Source organism: Echinops telfairi, unplaced genomic scaffold, assembly GCF_000313985.2.
Source record: "Echinops telfairi isolate 266 unplaced genomic scaffold, ASM31398v2 ScPeMD7_7467;HRSCAF=8505_0, whole genome shotgun sequence".
NCBI classification, from domain to species: domain Eukaryota; kingdom Metazoa; phylum Chordata; class Mammalia; order Afrosoricida; family Tenrecidae; genus Echinops; species Echinops telfairi.
The window spans coordinates 13,562,237-13,581,654 of record NW_022111367.1 but is presented as its reverse complement, the minus strand read 5'-3'; the positions used below and the strand labels follow the sequence as shown (position 1 = coordinate 13,581,654).

General features: G+C 38.0%; 1 protein-coding gene across 2 annotated transcripts in view; it reads right to left on the bottom strand.

Moving 5' to 3' along the window:
* The window catches only part of BIVM (basic, immunoglobulin-like variable motif containing), a 37,827-nt gene extending 18,538 nt beyond the window's left edge, over positions 1 to 19,289 (bottom strand). The window contains exons 1-6 of one of the 2 annotated variants that reach the window (XM_045283753.1): positions 19,273 to 19,289; positions 15,064 to 15,661; positions 9,088 to 9,214; positions 2,039 to 2,134; positions 1,658 to 1,762; positions 1,385 to 1,479 (exon numbers count right to left, since the gene is read on the bottom strand). In XM_045283753.1, the coding sequence (XP_045139688.1) occupies positions 1,385 to 1,479; positions 1,658 to 1,762; positions 2,039 to 2,134; positions 9,088 to 9,214; positions 15,064 to 15,541 (901 nt within the window). In that variant the 5' untranslated portion in view covers positions 15,542 to 15,661; positions 19,273 to 19,289. Of the gene's footprint in view, positions 1 to 1,384; positions 1,480 to 1,657; positions 1,763 to 2,038; positions 2,135 to 9,087; positions 9,215 to 15,063; positions 15,817 to 19,272 lie in introns of those variants that run through there. The other variant, XM_045283754.1, reaches the window with a different exon arrangement.
* Positions 19,290 to 19,418: the final 129 nt, after the last annotated feature.

Sequence of the window (19,418 nt, the reverse complement as noted above, 5' to 3'; positions counted from 1 at the left end):
TTGTATGAGCCCCTAATAAAATGATTGGAAAAAAAAAAAGAGCTTTGTAACATTGCATGAACAGGGTAGAAACCAACTGGCTGTAGGTTTGAGAGATCCAAGACAGAGGAAGGCCTTCATATGGGCATGACTGAGAGAGGCTATCCTATTATAATGATTGTATCCAAGCATTTGTAACCTGTTAACTCCTTAATAAAGATCATAATTATAAAAAAAAAACTTGAAGTCTCAGAAACCCAGAGGGGCAGTTCTACCCTGTCCTATAGGGTCACTATGATTCAGAATCAACTCGATGGCAATGAAAGTTGTCAGAAATTTGAGTTAGGAACAAGAAACTACTGGGGGGTGGGGAGCAGATATAGAAAAGGACAGACATTTTTTTTAAGTGAAAAATATGATTCCATTTTATCTATTCAAACTCCATGAATAATTTACAAAGCTAACGAGACATGGCAGAAGAGGAAAAATTAAGAACCTGGAAAATATCATGCATTTCCCATTTGATCAGTTATTAAGAAGTACGTCAGCAGTCTTGCTAGAAACAGAAAAAAATAGATATGATTTAAAGATTCCCTTTCTACAGGGACAGGGAAGGTACAAACATACAGAATTCAGTCAGTAATAATAATATCTAACATGTATTGAATCTTCTAACTCTTTGTCAAGCATGGCATTTAGCACATGGCAAATATACACTCTTTTATCATCACAGTAAGCCTGAGACTCAGAAAGTGAGGGTCTAAGTGACTTGGTCAAGGTCATAAACTAATAATGTGTAGGAACCAAGATGGAAATTCCAAGTTTGTCTAACTCTTAATCAATAGAATATGCCAGCTATAGGCCAAAAGAAATATCTCATTTTTTGTTCTATTTTTAACCTTGGTAAGCATATACTCTCACTTTAGTACAAAGTAAAATCAAAAGATCATTGTGACAGATTGCAAAATGGAGACTACCAAGTAATACAAATGATTTGATTAGCACATAACTTAAAACAAACTGTCAAATCAACTCCATTGGTCTTTGTTATAACTGAGACTAATATAACTCTGTCATTTTAGCAGTCCATTCCAGCTTTTCAGGAAATTCCTGAAAGTTTGCTCCTCAAAGTTTACACACGTACCCCACAGACCAAACAATACTGTGTGAGATGTGTTTCTGGCATGGCTTAAAGTTCAACAGGCAAGGATGAGAAGAGGTAAAAGTGCTAAACCATACAATGAAACTATTTTAAAGATCATGGAGACAAAGTAACAGACTGTGTTTAGGGTTTACACACCAGCTCTTGAATAAGGACAGGCATCTCTGAGATGTATCTAAAGCAGGTATGTATGAATGGGTTTATAATCTGTTTGTGTGTATAAAATTCTGTATTTTAACCTACCAGTTTCTCCAGCTGTTTTGTTCTTTCCATGAGGTTTATATAAGACATAAGAACATCCTTTTACATGGAAGTGGTCATTTATTTGTCGAAACCATCTAAAAATAACAAGATGTACTCATATTAACAATTCAGTTACAATGAGGGCACTATTCCAGTTCTAAGAAAATGAGGTATAGTCCAAAGTAGCTAGACACATGGATTATGTATCACATATCTCTAGTAATTCTTCTTTACCATAGAAATAGATATTGCCTCGAAGTGGGGGCTTCCTACCTCATAAGTGTTGTATTTCCAGTGAAAGGGCCAAATCTAATATCTTCAAATGGGGGTTGAAAGCCCAAAATATGCAAAGCCTCTTCCTGGGTAATAGGTGGAAGACTACAAAAAGAAAACATTACCTTTCATTGTACAATTTGAATCATTTTCACCTTTAATGCAGGACTGAATTGCAATTAATTTGGGAATATCTTAATTAATTTTTATTGTATCAAAAATATTATGTATATGCATTTTAAGCTAAAAGACTTGTAACAAAGTATAGCAATTTTTTCTTAGTTTATAAAAATCTACTCTTAAACATCCAGCATCATAGAAAAGCAACACCAAACTCCTTTTGAAGTGAAACGTGCGGTAACCATTACTTAACACGCGTACTTTCCAGCTCCCATTGTGCTATATAAGAAATTCCAGCAGGAAGTCAATGAAGAGATGCCACAAGAAGTCTTATATTGTGGCCGGCTGATGCAGTACCTGAGAAAAATGGAAAACTTCACTTGAATGACCACAAGACATATGCAATAAAATATGCAAAAAAACATGTAAATTCTATGACAAATCATAGCGCAATTACAACTTTGATCATGTTAACTAATGTAAAAGTTTTAGTCCCTTAAAATACTTTCATATTAAGTATCAGCCATGAATACATAACAAAAAATCACTTGCCCTCTAAAGATAGCTAATTATGAGCAAGTCCTTGTTAAAGTCCTTGTTAAAAGTCAATATTACAATGAAAATTATATGCAAATGTCGATACTATTTAAAATCTTATGTAAATTCCCAACTAGGCTGAACACATGGTATCTACAACATCAATATTGGATAAAACAAAATACATTGCCCCATTCAACTGCTTCTCAAGATTCTTTGATTTAAATTTTTAAAACCTTCATTTATCACCTACTATCAAAGGCATCCTGTGGTGTAGTGAATTGCAAAAGGGGCTCTAACCACTTCACAGGAGAAAGATGAAGCTTTGGGAACTCCTATAATGATTTAGTCTCAGAAGTCCAGGCCTACTTTGTCCTGTGGGGTTGCTATGAGTCAAAATCGAATCAATGGTAGTGAGTTAGTGAGATGTCCATTTGAAGCTGGCCCAGATTAAAGAATTTGCATGCTAACTGAAAGGTTGGCAGTTCAAACCCACAGGTGTGGTATTCTGTTTATGTAAAGATTTATAACCTTGGAAACCCTATGGCACAGCTCCCTTAGTCCATACTAGAGAGTCTCTGAGTCAAAATCGACTCCGTGGCAAAGGGTTTGGCTTTTTGTGGTCTATTTGAGGAGTCTTGGTGGCCCAGTGGTTAAAGCAGTTGACTGCTAATAATCAAAAGGCTGGTTGGTGGCTTGAACCACTAGCTGTTCATAACCACCAAGGTTTTGAGTCAGAATCGACTGAGAGGCAATGGGTTAGTTTCTTTGGAATTTTTTTTTTGAGGGGGTGTTATATTTAAGGCATACTTGGACAGCGCAAAAGCTTATATTCTTGGCTACTAATCAAAGGATTGATGGTTTGAATCCACTAAGAGGCCCTTTGTTAATAAAAGCCTGACCATCTATTTTCATAAGCTCATAGCCATTGGAACCTTATGGAGCCAAGTTCTCCTCTGCCACACAGAGGGTGTCACTGTGAATCAGAATTTGAAGGCAACTGCCGAGGCCTTTCAGTTTGGTGTCTTTTGAGGAAGTCCTGAGTGATGCAAAAAGTATTTGCTGCTGCAAACCAGAAAGGCCTCATGACCCGCTTCTGAGAACAGCAGCTACTGAAAACCCCATGGGGACACAGTTCTGTTCAGACACCACGGGAATGTCATGAGTCTGGATCAACTCCACAGCAACTCGTACTGTTATCTAAAACCCTTGGGTAAAAAGCCATGGGCCAAGCGTTGTACTGTCGAGGAAGATTTAAAAGTGGAGCAAACTAACCCATTATGTCTTCCAAATACCCATGTGTCAAGAGAAGTGCCAGGGACAAAAGCATACAGAAAATAACCTATTCAATTTTAAGGAAAAACTAAAGTTAAATTTAAAATTATTTTTCTCTACATACGTTCTAATCAAAGTGCTACTGTGTAGTAAAAATGAAACGATGATACAAAACCTATCATCACTAAGCAGTTTTAGTCTTACCAGAGAAGTTACAAAAAAGAAAATTATCTGTTAAAACAATGACTTGTCTCTTTATCTATAGTCTAAAGATAGAAAAGATAGTAACACTCTGAGAGACAAAATAATGGTCATTTAACATAAAAGTCATCACCTAGGGAAGACTAAAAATTAGTTTATGTTCATAGAGTGTTATCGATAGATGACTATATTTATATATATTTGCAAGTCTCTTTAAAAATGAATTAAGACACAAAATGACCCTAGTTTTAAAAGGTTTCATTATATAGCTGTATTTCACACTGATATGCGTTCTCCATGTTATGTATGTAGTTCTAATGAACATTCTGTTCTGTAACTAAAATTCCTATAAATGGGTTTAGTGCTCATCAGCACTTTTTCCCCTTACTTTTTCATTCTTGTATTTTTTTCATTACTTGGTTGGCTTAAATCCCTACAGAGAATAACAGCTCCTTAACAAAGGAGTATTCCCTAAAGTTTTATATGATTACAAGTCTTGTGGTTTTTACACTTTAGTGACAAACTGCATATAAAATTCTTGGTTGGGTGTTTCCTCTTCCTGAACCGTTAACTCCATCATGGTCCGGCAGCTCATTGCTGTGAAGGTAAAGACTGAGACTAAAGGGGTATGTTCTTCTTGTACAATTTGTTTTTCTAGGTCTTTATGAAGTTCAGTTACTCCATAAGAACGTACCTTAGTGAAGAGTCGGTAACAATTTTCTTTTCCGGGATACAATTTGCCCTGTCAATCTAGACCAGTGGTTCTCAACCTTCCTAATGCCACGGCCCTTTAATACAGTTCCTTATGTTGTGGTGACCCCCAAACCATAAAATTATTTTCATTACTACTTCATAACTGTAATTTTGTTACTGTTATGAATCGAGCCACCCGTGTGAAAGGGTCATTCGACCCCAAAGAGGTTGCAACCCACAGGTTGAGAACCACTGATCTAGACACTAGCCTTCCTTTACTTCGGGAACATTTTTCAGTCTTAAGTATTTTCTTACCTGTTCAGATCTCTTCCTCAGGGATGCCACGTTTGGATCTCTTATGTCTGTTATCCCTCTTTATCTACTCTGCCAGGTAGGTAACCTGGCAGAGTAGATAGATGCTAACCTCATGGTCAGAGTAGTAGATGCTAACCTCATGGTCAGCAGTGGGGAGATAGGTGAAGTTTCCATGATTCAGAGCCTGAGAAAACCTATATTGGATTGCTGTCAGAATCAACTCAATGACAGGGGGCTGTTTTACTTGTCTCTTGTATGAGTACAGTATACATATTTGTGTGTGTGTGAGAGCGGGAGTGCAAACAAGCACGAGCATGCAATTGAGCTATTACTGAAGAATGATTCATTTCACAATGCTTGTCTTCAACACCAACACTGTGAAGTCTTCCTTCGTTGGTAAGAGGGTAGAGGTGTTCTCACACTTAAACACAAGCAGCCTGTTTTGCTTTCACCACCTTCCCCAATTCAGCAGGGGCTGTCCTCGCAGAGAAAGGAGGTGGTAAGAATAAAGTAGCAGTTAGCATGGTGCCTCATTCTGTCCATTTCTTCCTGCATTTTTTGAAGCACTGCACTAGAGATGCACAAAGAACACTGGTGTCTCCCCTCAACTTACAGTGAGCAGATCTAGGGTGGCTCACACTCCTACATATAGTCACTCTAACAAAAGGAACCTGGAATGGGCCTTTCAGGACCCTGACACATACTACCAAGGGATCTTCCCTGCTGGAGGAAGCAGTGGGCTGTGCAGTTCTGTGAGTGCAGAGTACACAGTTTAGGTAGAAAATGTCTGAGAGTCTGTGGTTTGAATATGTTGCCACTTTATTTCAAGAAAGATGCAGTCCCTACCAGCACCACCCCAATCCTACCCTGCTATTACTCATTTTGTGGTTGTTCTTTTCATGGGTTTTGTATTAGTACCCTAAATATTGCCTCTTCTCTACCATATTTAAATCTCCCTGTGGTGTAGTGCTTATACACTGGCTGCCAAATGCAAGGTCGGCAATTCAAAACTACAAGCCACTCTTGAGAGAGAGAACAGGCTTTCTATTGCCATCAGTTACAGTCTCAGAAACCCCGAAGGGCAGTTTTACCTTGTCCTGTAGGGTCACAGTACGTCATATTGACTCAAGGGGTAGTAGTGTGGTTTTGGTTTTATGGATATTTTTAGCCAGAGTTTAAGCTTTAGGATTACCATATATATATACTTGAGTATAAGCCAACCAGAATATCAGCTGAGGCACTTAATTTTACCACAAAAAGTGCATTAAAAATGTGCTAAAAAAACCTGATTTATACTGGAGTATAAACACTATCTTAAAAGTTCAACATAATATAATATTTCATGCATGATAAAAATAATCATAATGACGGGGAGGAGGGAAGGAAAAAGAAAAAAAATAAGAGCTGATCCCAAGGGCTCAATGGAAAGTAAATGTCTAGAAAAGTATGATGGAATATTTGTATGAATATGTCAGATACAAATGACATATGGTTTGTAACAAGAGCTTTAAGAGCCCCCAATAAAATGATTCAAAAATAAAACAAAGTAATAATAACATATATTTAGAAAGTTATTACATGCATGCATATATTTTTTTTATAAAACTAAATTTGGCTTTAAAGAATTTTTTAAAAGGCTACCTTCAAGAAATGTTATACTTCTTTAATAATCCAAACTTTTTCAGTGATATCATTCGTACCAGTTTTACATTTTACTGACATTCTACTACCTGCTAGAGCTCTTTCCACCCCACGCTAATCCTGTATTTTAATCATCAGTGGGATCAAGCGGTCATTTTGATGATTTTCCCCTCAAGACAATTTCCCATTTGCCCTTCCTTCTACAAGCCCTGATTAGGTTACATCTTATACTATTGAAATAGAATTTCAGACCTTTTCTCTTTTTTTTCCTTTTAAAATTAATCTTGAGTTCAAAGACAGGAACTAAAATAGAATAAGCCTTTCTCAAAAGAAAGTAAAATTTATGTTATTTACTATAGTTTTCTACAATACAATCTACATATGAATTACTACCAATTTATCTCTGTAAAATATCCATCCCTTTACCACTAAATTTCCCATGGTTTCTCTCCACCTCAAAATAGGGAGGAAGAAAGGAAATCTACATCCTTAACCTGATAATAGCCAATAAATAGATGATCGTGCTGTGTTAGCAAAAGGGGAGGAGTGATGGTGCTGAGAATGAGGAGTGATGGTGGAGATAGAGTGAGAGAGAGAGAGAGAAAGAATGAGAGCGAGAGAGAGAATGAGAGCGAGAGAGAGAAAGGAGTGATGGTGGAGAGATGGTGGAGAGAGTGATGGTGTGATGAGGAGTGATGGTGGAATGAGAGAGAGAGTGAGTGAGAGAGAGAGAGAAGGGATTTTGAAGTTTGACTCTCTTTATTTGCAGTACAAATCTACCATTAAGCAAACTAAGCTTCTCTGAGCCTCATTCCAGATAAGCTGGTCTGCTCATTGTAATAACTTGCCATCCCCTTATAAGAGTTTTATTTACTCCCTTAGAACCCAGTTCAAAAAAAAAAAAAAAAGAACCCAGTTTCTTGGCAAAGCTTTTTGGTGATCATGAGCTCCTCTCATGCTAAATGTATTCACACCAATCATTTGGGAAATTACTAAGGTTATTTATATTTTTCTGTTTGGTCCCAACATCTTCTCAACTTTAAACCTTACAAGAGCAAAGGTCATGTCTTATGTTTCTTTGTATTTTCAGCCCCTAATAAAGGCTACTGTCAACAGTATTTCTAAAACCTCATCCTGTTATTTCTAAAACCTCACACGTTTTAAAAAATTCAAATCAAGAGATTACAAATAAAGTTATCATGAACTAAGCATTTAATTCCTTAAATAAAAGCCATACTACAAGGAAAACTAATAGTCTAGTCAAGCTTTTTTTTTAAATCAGATGAATGCCTACTAACAAAAGTAGAAAGAATTCTGAAAGATTACCCCTTTGCAACAAGAACTCATGCAAAGAAATGAATTTTGCTATTGAAAAAAAGCCACTGGGGAATTGAAAAAATCAAGGGATAGTTGATTGTCACTATTTTAATCTCATAATCACTCTTAAATGCACCACCATTGAGCCTATTCCAACACAAAGTCACCCTATATAGAATTTTCAAGGCTGTACATCTTTATACGGAGCCCAGGTGGTGTAATGGTTACACGTTGGGATGCAATCTCATGCTCGGCAGTTCCAACCAGCAGCAGCAGGAGAAAGACTGGGCTATCTCCTTCCATAAACAGTCACCATCTCAAACTCAGAGGGTCACTATGAGGCAGCATTGATTGGATGGCAGTGAATTGAGAAAATCTTTATGGAAGCGGATAGCCTCATCTCTCCCTTGGGCAGCACCTGATAGGTTTGAACTGCCAACCTTGCTGTTTAGCAGCCTAATGCTTATAATCTATTAATACTAACTATTCAGTGCTTCCTGATGTAATATGAGGTGCACATCACTCAAGCAATATTCTTGCTTTAAGCATAATCTAATCAAGCCTTTATATTTAGTTTCAGGTTTACAGGCAGTTAGATGAATAGTTAGAAAACTAAAAGGAAAAAAATCAGATAAATCCAGAAGGTAAGATATTCTACAAGATAGCAAGCTAAATCTCTTCAATGAGTTAACTTCCTGAAAACAAAATGAAATACAGTAATGGGTGATAAGGGAATTAGGGGATTAAGATTCTTCCTCTTAGATAAAGAGAGTATAGACTAGCATTATGTAGGCTAATGGTTGGGTTCCACTTTGAACAACCACGTGTGAAGGCATTTTTAATACAATCTATGAAATCTGAATATGGCCTAGAAATTGGATCTGAATGAAATGTATTTGTTTTATTAGCTATGACAATAGCACTATGGCTACATATTTTAAAATTATTTTTTATAGATGCATTCTTAAGTAAATTGAGGTGAATTTTTAAAAATTATTTTATTTGGGGCAAGGTGAATTTAATGATACCTATAACTTACTTTAAAATTCTTTAGCCCCCCCCAAAAGCATGTAACAATATAAAAATTTTCACAACTGTGAATCCAGAAATCACTTATCTGGAATAATATAGAATGATTCTTATGACTAGGCACATCTGGGAAACAATGGCACAGCTCAGTATTGATCTACTTCAAATATTTGTGGTACACTTGGAATATTTAGAAATCCTAGAACTTTAGAATGAAAAATATGTAGAATGTATTAATGGTAAACAGCAAAATTATTGCCCAAATAAATATTTTTAAAATTAAAAGTTGCCATGACAACTACCATCGTCTGAGGTCTAATACTTTCCGCTGTTTAATGTCTTCAAGAGGAGAATGCTGAAGACACTCTCTCTGATGTCTTCCTTTTTTATCAGAAGTTTTTTTCTTAGAAATTTGCTTCTTCACATTGCCTAAAAAACATGAGTATAGTATGAGCAAAATGCTTAATATGTGAACTGCCACAGACCATAAAATTAATCCGCCTCAGAATTTAAAACCGTCACTAGTTCTAAAAGTGATATTCGCAAAGATGATGCAAGTATCTTCAAGAAAACTGCCCTACCTAAAAGAGAAAATGAAAATAAATGTAATAATCATAAACGTTATTTCGCACCAAACTCTAACATTCCAATTCCAGAGTTGGTTGCATAATCAACAGCACAACCTTTAGTCCTATCCAGAAAATCAAACTGCCAACAGTAAGACATTTAACCGCACTTTCTAGAAAACAAATCCTTTCCATAAACATGAAGACCACATTAGTGCAACTCTTGTTAAGAAACTGAACACATTAGGTCCAATAATGTGATGATGGGATGTTTAAAAATATCTCCAGGCCCACAGAGACCACTAAACAGATGAAGAATGATGCACAAGTGTACATTATTAAAATCCAACTTTAGCTTCAGGAGCTGGAATGGAAAAAGTCAGACTCCTTTCTGTCTGTCTGTGTGTGTGTGTGTGTGTGTATGCATGCATGCCCCACAGGCATACACACACATCTCTCCAAAAGAAAAACACAAGACAAATCACAGTGGTTACCTAAGAATTTTTTATTTGGAGGTGAAGGGTATAGGGCAAGAGGAGGTTGGAAATTGAACAAAAGGTAGACAAGAGTGAAGAGTGAGACTTTACACTTTATACTTTACTTTTTAAACTTATTTCTAATCCATATTAATGGATTACCCAGTCAAAAATCACATAAAAATTTAAAAATAAATAAAATGCAAGCCTCACCTCACTAAAATATTATTAATATTTCAGATAGTTATGACCAAATATTATACTCTTCTGACCATCTGCTGTGAATCTTTACTGGAGTAGACAGCCTCATTTTTCTCCCAGGGAACAGCTGGGCTTCTGTACATATTCTATTTTACTTAATCAAGTCTGTCATAAAAAGTAACTAGAGGGCGGTCCTGTATGGCTCCTGCCCTGACCGGCCGAAGGGCTCGGAGGCAGAGGGATGTGCAGCACCCATGCTCGCCCGCTCCACACAGGGTGCCAGCTGCGGCGAGGTCCGAGCAGAGAGCATCAGCCCGTCCGTCTCCTTGTATGGAAGAAACAAGAAAAGACCATGAAGCAGCAAGGTTGAACCCAGAATGGAGAGGCCAGTCTCCCAGGGAAGGTAGTAGTCCCCACAGTAGAGAGTGGATCTGGTGGGGGTCATTGGAAAATGGAGCCCCAGGCATGACACCTACCAGGCACTCAAGCACTGAACATGTCTTAGAACTGTCACACACAAAATTAAGATTTAAACGTGTTTTTAAGTTAAAAAAATTAACTAGAGACTAGAGTTTTACTATTACTAGTTATTCTTAATTTTTAAAATATATGTATTATAGATAAAATCCTAGAAAACAGAAGTGGAATTCCCCATATTATATTTTATTCAATGGAACAATCTGACAGCCAGAAACAAGCAAGTACTCATTAACGGTATTTCCAAGGTGGTTTTCTATCATTTTTTGAATGTCATAATAATGAAGACTGTAAGATTAAAGAATGAGGCCCTCCCACCCACATTCACTTTAGTTATTCTTTCCACGTCTGCACAAAAGCTCCAAGGTACTGGGCAAACGTTAACAAAATCTCATTTTGCCTAATTTTTTTATTAATGAATCCCAAGTCCAGAAAGAGAAAACCTGGTTTCTTGTCAAATTGTATAAATGTTTGACTTTGTTCTTTCAATCATTTCTTGAGATGTCTTCACTGTCCCATAATGACTCAATTCTCTAAGTAGTTTTCCCATCTATTCAAAATGTAAGAGACAAACGAAGCATTCTGTACTCATATTTTAAATCTTCCCTCTGTTCTCTACTAGTTTAACCCTATGATTCCCCCGCTGAAAAATGAGCTTATATGCTTCAAATGAACACACACCATGAAATCCACATACTCTACAAAGAGAATTGGTTCAACAAGACAAATTCTACTCAGGGTGAGGGAAAGAAGCGAAGTCACGGTGAAATCTAAGTTTGAGATGGGCATATAATAGAGCAGAGCTGAAGATTCCTACCCCTTCATCACGTCCATTGTAGGAACCTTCGTCCTTAACCCCACTTCTATCCACTACACTGGCTTTTAGAGGAAGATGGGAGGATACCAGAAAAAGCACAAGGCGATCATAGTCACTGGAAGGTGAGGTGAAAGGTGCTCAGTAAGCAGGGTGCAGAGAAGGGAAGCTCAACATCTGGGTACAAATTTGGATTAAAAATTGGGCTGACCCTTGAACCAAGCACGTACAGAACAAGTTCCAGGCAGTAGTACCGCTAAGGCTGAAAGAAATGACAGAAGATTTGTGCTTACTGCTACCCAACATACAGAATCTACAGCTGTGGTCCAACCAGCTAACCCCACCAATTAAAGACAGAAAGAACAGCAGAAGCAAGAGCAAACAAAAAAATCTCCCAACATTCTTTGGTAGAATATGCTAGCATCTACAGTCTTTATGGTATTTCCAATATCCAGGACACAAACCCGAAGTTACAGAGCATGTGAGAAAACAGAAAAACGCAACACATTCTCAAGATAAAAGAGAATTAAAACCAGCTTTGATATGACCAGGTTGTTGAATTTTACAGGTAATGACTTTAAAGCAGGTAACACATGGTAGAACCATAAGGTGGTGATGAGTCAACAGCATGAAAACGATGTGTTATGAACTAGACCAGGGGTTCTCAGCCTTCCTAACGCTGCTACCCTTAATACAGTTCCTCATGTGGTGGTGACCCCCAACCATAACATTATTTTCACTGCTATTTCATAACTGTCATTTTGCTACTGCTATGAATTATAATATAAATATCGGATAGGCAGGATGTATTTTCACTGTTACAAATTGAACATAATTAAAACGTGATTAAATCACAAAAACAGTATGTAATTATATATTGTGAAATATTTATTTCTCATTGCAAATAAATGAAATTTTGTCTTGAAGCATGGTGTAGCATGGGTAAACAGTCTTCACACTGGGTACTCATATGTGGGCGTATCTGCATGTGGGCGGACCCACCTGGAGACAATAGAGGAACGGTGTCTCAGTTCCTAAGACCATCAGAAATATGTTTTCCGATGGTCTTAGGCGACTGACCCTGTGAAAGGGTCCTTTGACCCCCAAGGGGGTCGCGACTCACAGGTTGAGAACCACTGAACTAGACAAAGCATTCGTGTAATAAATGCAAAGACAGCAAATCTCAGAAGAAAAGTACTACTGGAAAGACCCAAATGAACACTCCAAAACTAAAATAAACAGTATTTTATTGACGCGATTCACAGGATAGACTCTAAAAGATACACTTTAAATATAAAGTCACAGTTAAGTTGAAAATGAATGGAAGGAAAAAGTTACACTACCAAGCACACTAATGTAAAGAAAACTGGAAAAGCTCTATGATTGTCAAACAAAGAACAAATACCACCAGGGATAAAGTGAGTCATTTCGTGATGATGAAAGGGTCAACTTATCAAGAAGATGTGAAAATCTTAATTATACATACCTAATAACAGAGCTTCAAATTAGATGGCAACAAAACCTAACAGGATTAGATGGAACAGCTCTAAATCAAATGTAGATTTTTAAAGCTCCCCTTTCAGCAACTGCATAGAATTGGACAAGATATACCAAAGACATGAAAACTTTACCTTGGCTTAATGGAGTATTTGGGAGAATGCAGTCTTTTCCAGTGCATACAACCTTTCATCACTATAGACCAGGGGTCCTCAAACTTTTAAAACAGGGGGCCAGTTCACTTATGTCAGGAAAATCAAAGCAATGATCTAAGGTGCTGTCTTAGAAACTAGAAAATGAAGACCAAAGCGAACTTAAAGGAAAGAAATAACAACAGGAACCAACAAAACAGAAAACAAGTGGTGAAACCAGCAAAGCTCAAAGCTGGTGGTTAAAACTGATAAACTGTAGCTCAATTAATGAAGAATTTTATAAAAAGAGATAGAACATAAATTACCAGTTTGGGATAAAATGAAAGACTATCACTAATGACCCTACAGAGGTTAAAGAGATAATAAGGAAACATTTCAAGCAACTTTATGGCAATAAATGTCACTAACTGAAACATTAAAATTTGCCAGAATTAATAAGAATACAGACCATTTCATAATGATAGACTTAAATACCCCTCATTCACCTAGTGATACAACCAATTAATAGATTAAACCTGCCACAGAATGGAATGGAAAACCTAAATAGTCCTATAGCTATCTTTAAAGGATGAAGAGGTTAGTTCTATTAAATGCTTAGGAAAAAAATATCACCAAATCCTACATAAACGCTTTCTGAAAACAGGAAAGAATAATGCCAACTTGTTTTAGGGAACCTAATTCCAAAACCTGAAAAGAACATTATTTTTTTAAAAAGAACAGACTAATATCACTCACATAAACAAAGTAAAAGCCCCTCACATCCTCAACCATTAAAAATTTACAACTCATTCTGTAAAACAAATTAATTTTTAAAATGAGTTAGAGGCTGTATTGTACACGATCAGAGAAACATAGGATAAAATACAAATCTTAATTCAACATCCCACTAACTGTGCACCTGTGCAAATGAAGTATACCTTCAAAGGCTTAATTCCTTTACCTATAAAATGGAGATACCCGTAGCAGTTCTTGTCTCAGCAAATTCTTATGAGTTCAAAATAAAGGAGTTGAGAGCATTATTAGCTGCCACAGACCCATCACACTGCAGTTGGGAAATTGATGAACTGCACCCTAGGTGAATACCGTGCTCAAAAAGTATGCACTACATGATTTTCTCAGATGTGCATGAGAAAATTGCATTTTAAAAGTTGCTTTTAAAAAAACTTCAACCAAAAAAAGTTAATGTTATGTGGTAGAAAAGAAAGCCAAATGTTTAATGAGGAATCATGACATTGTTCTACCAAAAGAACAGAGTAGTATGTTATTCCAGAGCCAGTCATGAACCTTGTCTATGCTACTACATACTCCCCTGTATTTTTACAGTATCCTTAGTTTTAATGCTCTCCAAATGCAAATGTTATGCTTGAAGTTTCTAGAGGTAAAACATTAAAGAACTAAATGTCGAATGTCCACGAGTAGTTGTTTTTAACTATGCAGGCACACCACAGAGATATGCTGGATTTGGTTCCAGAGCACTACAATAAAACACATATTGAAGTAATGCGAGAAAAATTGTTTTTGTTTCCCAGTGTATATACAAGTTGCACTGACCCTATACTGTGGTCTTTGAATGGAATCATGGTGGCGCTAAGGGTTAGCATTGGGCAGCTAACTGACAGGTCAGTGGTTCAAGCTCACAAGGATCTGCAGGGGAGGAGAATGAGGCTAAGAGACTGTCTACTCCAGTAAATATTTATAGTCTTGGAAATCCAATCATGGGTTTCTAAATCAACTCAAAGGTAGTGTGTTTGGTTTGGGAGTCTATAGCTTGCAATAGCATTATGAAAAAAAGTTTGCAATATTGTGACTATTATCAAAATACGACAGAGACACAAAGTGAGTACATGCTGTTGGGGAAAAAACATGACCAGTAGTCTTGCTTGACGCACAGGTTTGAGCACAAACCTTCAATTTATAAAACGCAATCTCTGCAAAGTGCAACAGAGTATAAGTAAAATGATGCATGCCTGTACTACTAAGACAAGATGGCAGCAGTGTTCCTACTAAGTATTAAAGGAACAAAAATAGGCAACGGCAAGTTAAAAAAATTAAGTTTTATTAGTTTCACATATGAACTTTCATGATGCCTCCTTACCTGATTTGTGCTTCAAATGTGTGGTCACCTCATCAAATTCAGATTTATCGATTTCCCACGCAAGAGGTAGCTTGCCCAGGCTACTGGACAAGGCTTCCAGGCTATTCTCTTCATTATAGATTATCTCTGATGCACTAGTTGGGATGCCAATGTATCTTGGTGAGCTAGTTCCAGAAGACAGAGCGGTACTATCAGTGAGGCAAGAGGAGCGTGTTGGATTTGGAGTTTTATAGACTGAGGCTGCCTGGTTGAGAAAGGCAGAGTCTGAGCAGATGGCATAAACTTTTTCCCTAGTATGAGTCACTGGGCAACGCCAGGGATAATGGCCATCTCCTGTAGGGCCCAAGGGTGCTCCTGAGGCACTTGTGCAGAAAGACTTCACAGCACCATGCAGATTCTCTTCAGGAGATGTCCTCTCAGGTCTGTGCTCGCCATTTCCACACTCGTTTGACCTTTCTGTTTCCGCAACGTTAGGCATTGAATGAAACTATAAATTTTCTACTATTAAAAAGAAGTTGCAACACTTTGCTTCTCAAAGTACAACTTTCACAATTGTTCACAGCAGTCTATCAGAATGTGAAAACAGCAAAATGGGTTCCTAAGAAAGAGAAAGAAAGATCAACAAGCCACTGGACACACAAACAGCACTAAAAGGTCCATCAAATGTTATTCATATACCTTCCTTATTTTTTCTTTTTCTTTAAATCGTTTTATTAGGGGCTCATACAACTCTTATCACAATCCATACATACATCAATTGTGTAAAGCACATTTGTACATTCATTGCCCTCATCATTCTCAAAACATTTCTTCTCCACTTAAGCCCCTGGTCCTCATTTTTCCCCTCCCTCCCCGCTCTCCCCTCCCTCATGAGCCCTTGATAATTTATAAATTATTATTTTGTCATATCTTGCCCTGCCCGCCGTCTCCCTTCACCCACTTTTCTGTTGTCCATCCTGCAGGGAGGAGGTCACATATAGTGCCTTGTATCGGTTCCCACCTTCAGTATTTATTTATTTTAGAACTAGCTTTAGATTGCTAACTGCAAGGTCAGCGGTTTAAGCCTACTAGTCCCTCTGAGGGAGAGAGATGAGGCCTTCAGCTCCCATAAAGAGTTTCAGCCTTAAAAACCCCATACAAGGTCACTAGGAGTCAGAATCCACTAGATGGCAGTGGAATTTTTTTGGTGCGGAGGAGAAAGGTGAGGGGGAATTACACCTAATCTGAGTCCTGATGGCCCAGTAGTAGGGACTTGGCTGCTAACAAGAAGGTTGATAGTACAAATCCAGCAACCACTTCTTGGGTAAAAGATGTAGCAGTCTGCTTCCATAAAGATGTATACAGCCTTGGAAACCATAGGGGCAGGTCAACTCTGTTCTATAGGGTTGCTAAGAATTGGAACGGGCTCAACAATGATCACAACAGACTTAACAACAACTAACAGCAATACACAAGCTGTGGGTCCTGGGTGGTGCAAACTATCTGTGCTTACCTGCTTGAAACCACCCAGCTGCCCTGAGAAACAGGCCTGGCGATTTGCTTCTATAAAGATCACAGTCCAAAAAATATCTACGAAGCAGCTCTACTCTATAACACAAGAGGCCACCATGATTCAGAATAGACTCAACAGGCAGTGGCTTTTTAAACACCACTGACCATGTCTTACTAAATAACCTCCCCCAAAAAGTTTCATTTTAACCTAAAATAAATAATTCATATTCTTTTAAAAGGGAATAGGCATACGGGATAAATAACGAATAATGATTACATGCTCATATCATCAAATTATAGAGAACAGAAATTCTCTTAAATATGTATCGCCTAACAAAAAGAAGTCAAGAACCAATTCTGGTAGTCACTAAATTCTGATCAGTTTCAGAGGAAAAATTGCATTTCAAGTCTAAACTGACTTCTTTTTAAATTACAACAGAAAGGTTTAAATAGTTGAGGGCATTCAAGGAAGTACCTGAATTAATTATAATCATTACAGGTAATCTAAGAGGTAACCTGATCCAAGTGTCTGGGCCAAAGGGTACTCTCAGAAAGAGTAGCATTTGTAGACAGAACCTCGACACTCCTTACAGATAAAATATGATCTTTACCATTAAATAGCTCTTGCCCAGTCACTTACTTAAAATTGATAACTAAAATTAACTTTCATAGCCTCTAGAGAAATAAAACTGTATAAAAACCATCATACAAATACTGAGTAAGAAAAACCTGATTAAAAAACAAAGAATGAAAAACCTGATTATGGCTATAAGAAAGGAACAGAAATAATTCACACACGCAAAAAGTTTCCTGGTTATCCTAAGTGTGTGAGAAGTAACAACGTAAGTGTTTCATGAACTTTAAGGTAACAAGAGTGCCACTCAAAATTCCATTACTCAAACACTGTTACTGTTCTTTTCTTTCTATAGTAAGTCTTACTCTTGTCTACCCCTCCAATTACACTTTAAACGCTCTGCTGTCAGGGACCAAGTGTCCTTTGCTTACGGTTGTATACAGAATACTGCTCGGATCCTAGCTTTCCTGAAGGGAATTAAGCATAATTTATTACTAAAAAAATGCATTAGATCTCAGCTGTCCCATTATATTTTAATAAGTCTCAGGAAATGAGGTATACAGCCACAGTTAGCCCCTCCAATGACTAGCCTGCAGCTTGCGATTTTGTCACATCTTAAATCTTTTTGTCCCTATTCTTATAAACCATCTATTTACAGTTCCATTTCCACTCCTAGTTCTCCACAGTCCTCATGGTCGGTTCTCCCCACTGAGATTAGAAAACAAAGCTTACTACGTATAACTCCCTGACTACAACCTTGGAGTGTCCCTAGGCTCTGAGAACAAAAGTCCATCTCCTAATCTCCACTTCACCTCACTACTGACACCCCCCCCCCCCGTCTCTGAGTTCACCCACTTACACCTCCTTTTGGTTCTTTATAGGTTGCTCCTCCACTCACTCCCCTTTACTAATTCCTCTCATCTTTCAAATCTCCAGTCAGGTGTTCCTTTGCAGGGAAGGAGGGTATTTCTTTACTCTTCAAACAAGGCAAGGTCACCCTGTAGCTACTCACGGTTTAAACTTAAGATCTTTTATTGAACAAAACATCTTTAAAAATTAGTTCCTGAAGACACAACCAAACCTCTTTCCTTGGAGTAGATTTCAATTTATGGAACAGAATAGACATGCCCTCATAGGGTTTTGGAAGCTATAATTTATTACTAAAAAAAAAAAAAAAAAGACTGCCACATATTTTTTCTAGGAAGTAGCTGCTGAGTTCCATTTATGCCACCAGGGCACTAAGTTTACATTTATTTATGGTTATATGATGAACACTTAACCCCTGCATCTCTGGTTTTGGTGACTGGTATCCCCGTAAGTCTTGATGGTCCCATAGTTCTCTCTTGCCAATGTCCCACCCTCGGCCAGCCAGCCTGCAGAAAGATTTACAACCTTGCAAACCCAGCTCGGCTTTCTTTGATAGGGGTGCTTTCAGTCAGAACCCACTCCAAAGAAACAGTTTTAGTTTGGTTGTATCCCTAGGTCCTACCATTCGAAGCTATTTTATTCAACAAATACTTCTGACGTACCTACCTACATCATGTCAAGCACAATTATAAGCAGTGATTAAGAGTGTGAATTCTGGGAGAGTTTGCTATGAGAACTGAGGCTCACCGCCCCACATCCAGATATGTGAGGCACTGCTATATTAAAATTGGTACGTAAGAATTATTGAAGGACTTAAATCTCAACTTGACTTATCCATAAGATCCAGTCACTAGGAACAAAATTGTTTTTTAATCACTTTTGTGAGTGAAGCATTGTTTTGAAACTGGCAAGCTTTAAATGCATTCTGGAAGCAACGATTTAAAATCCTTGTAATGAATTATTCAGTAAAACACCATTTTCAAAGTTCATAGTCATCACCTAGTACGTAATTTGGCCGGGGTTGTATTTCAAGTCCATATTTCTAAGTATCTTAGAGGCACATTTTTTAAAAATCTGCCTTCCACACATGGCAAATAGTTTAATCTACATTCTGTGCAGGAAAATAAAGTGTCTCTCCACCAAGGGCAAGACAAGAACAGCTGCGTCCCATCAGGATTTCCCCCACTCTTCCCAAACAATTCCCACCCCGCCCCCCTCCAGGCCTCTTCTTCCCAACAGCCCACAGCTCCCCTCCCCGAGCGCGGAAAGCCATCCACCTGCGAAAGGATACCGGCGTGGCCCTGCGCCGGACGCCAGGCTGCAACCCCGGCTCGAGGGCAGGCACCGCGGGTCCCGCACCTCGGGAAGCTCGCGGCGCGGCCGGGCCGGGCCTGACTCGACGACGGCGGCAGGGGCGGGACGG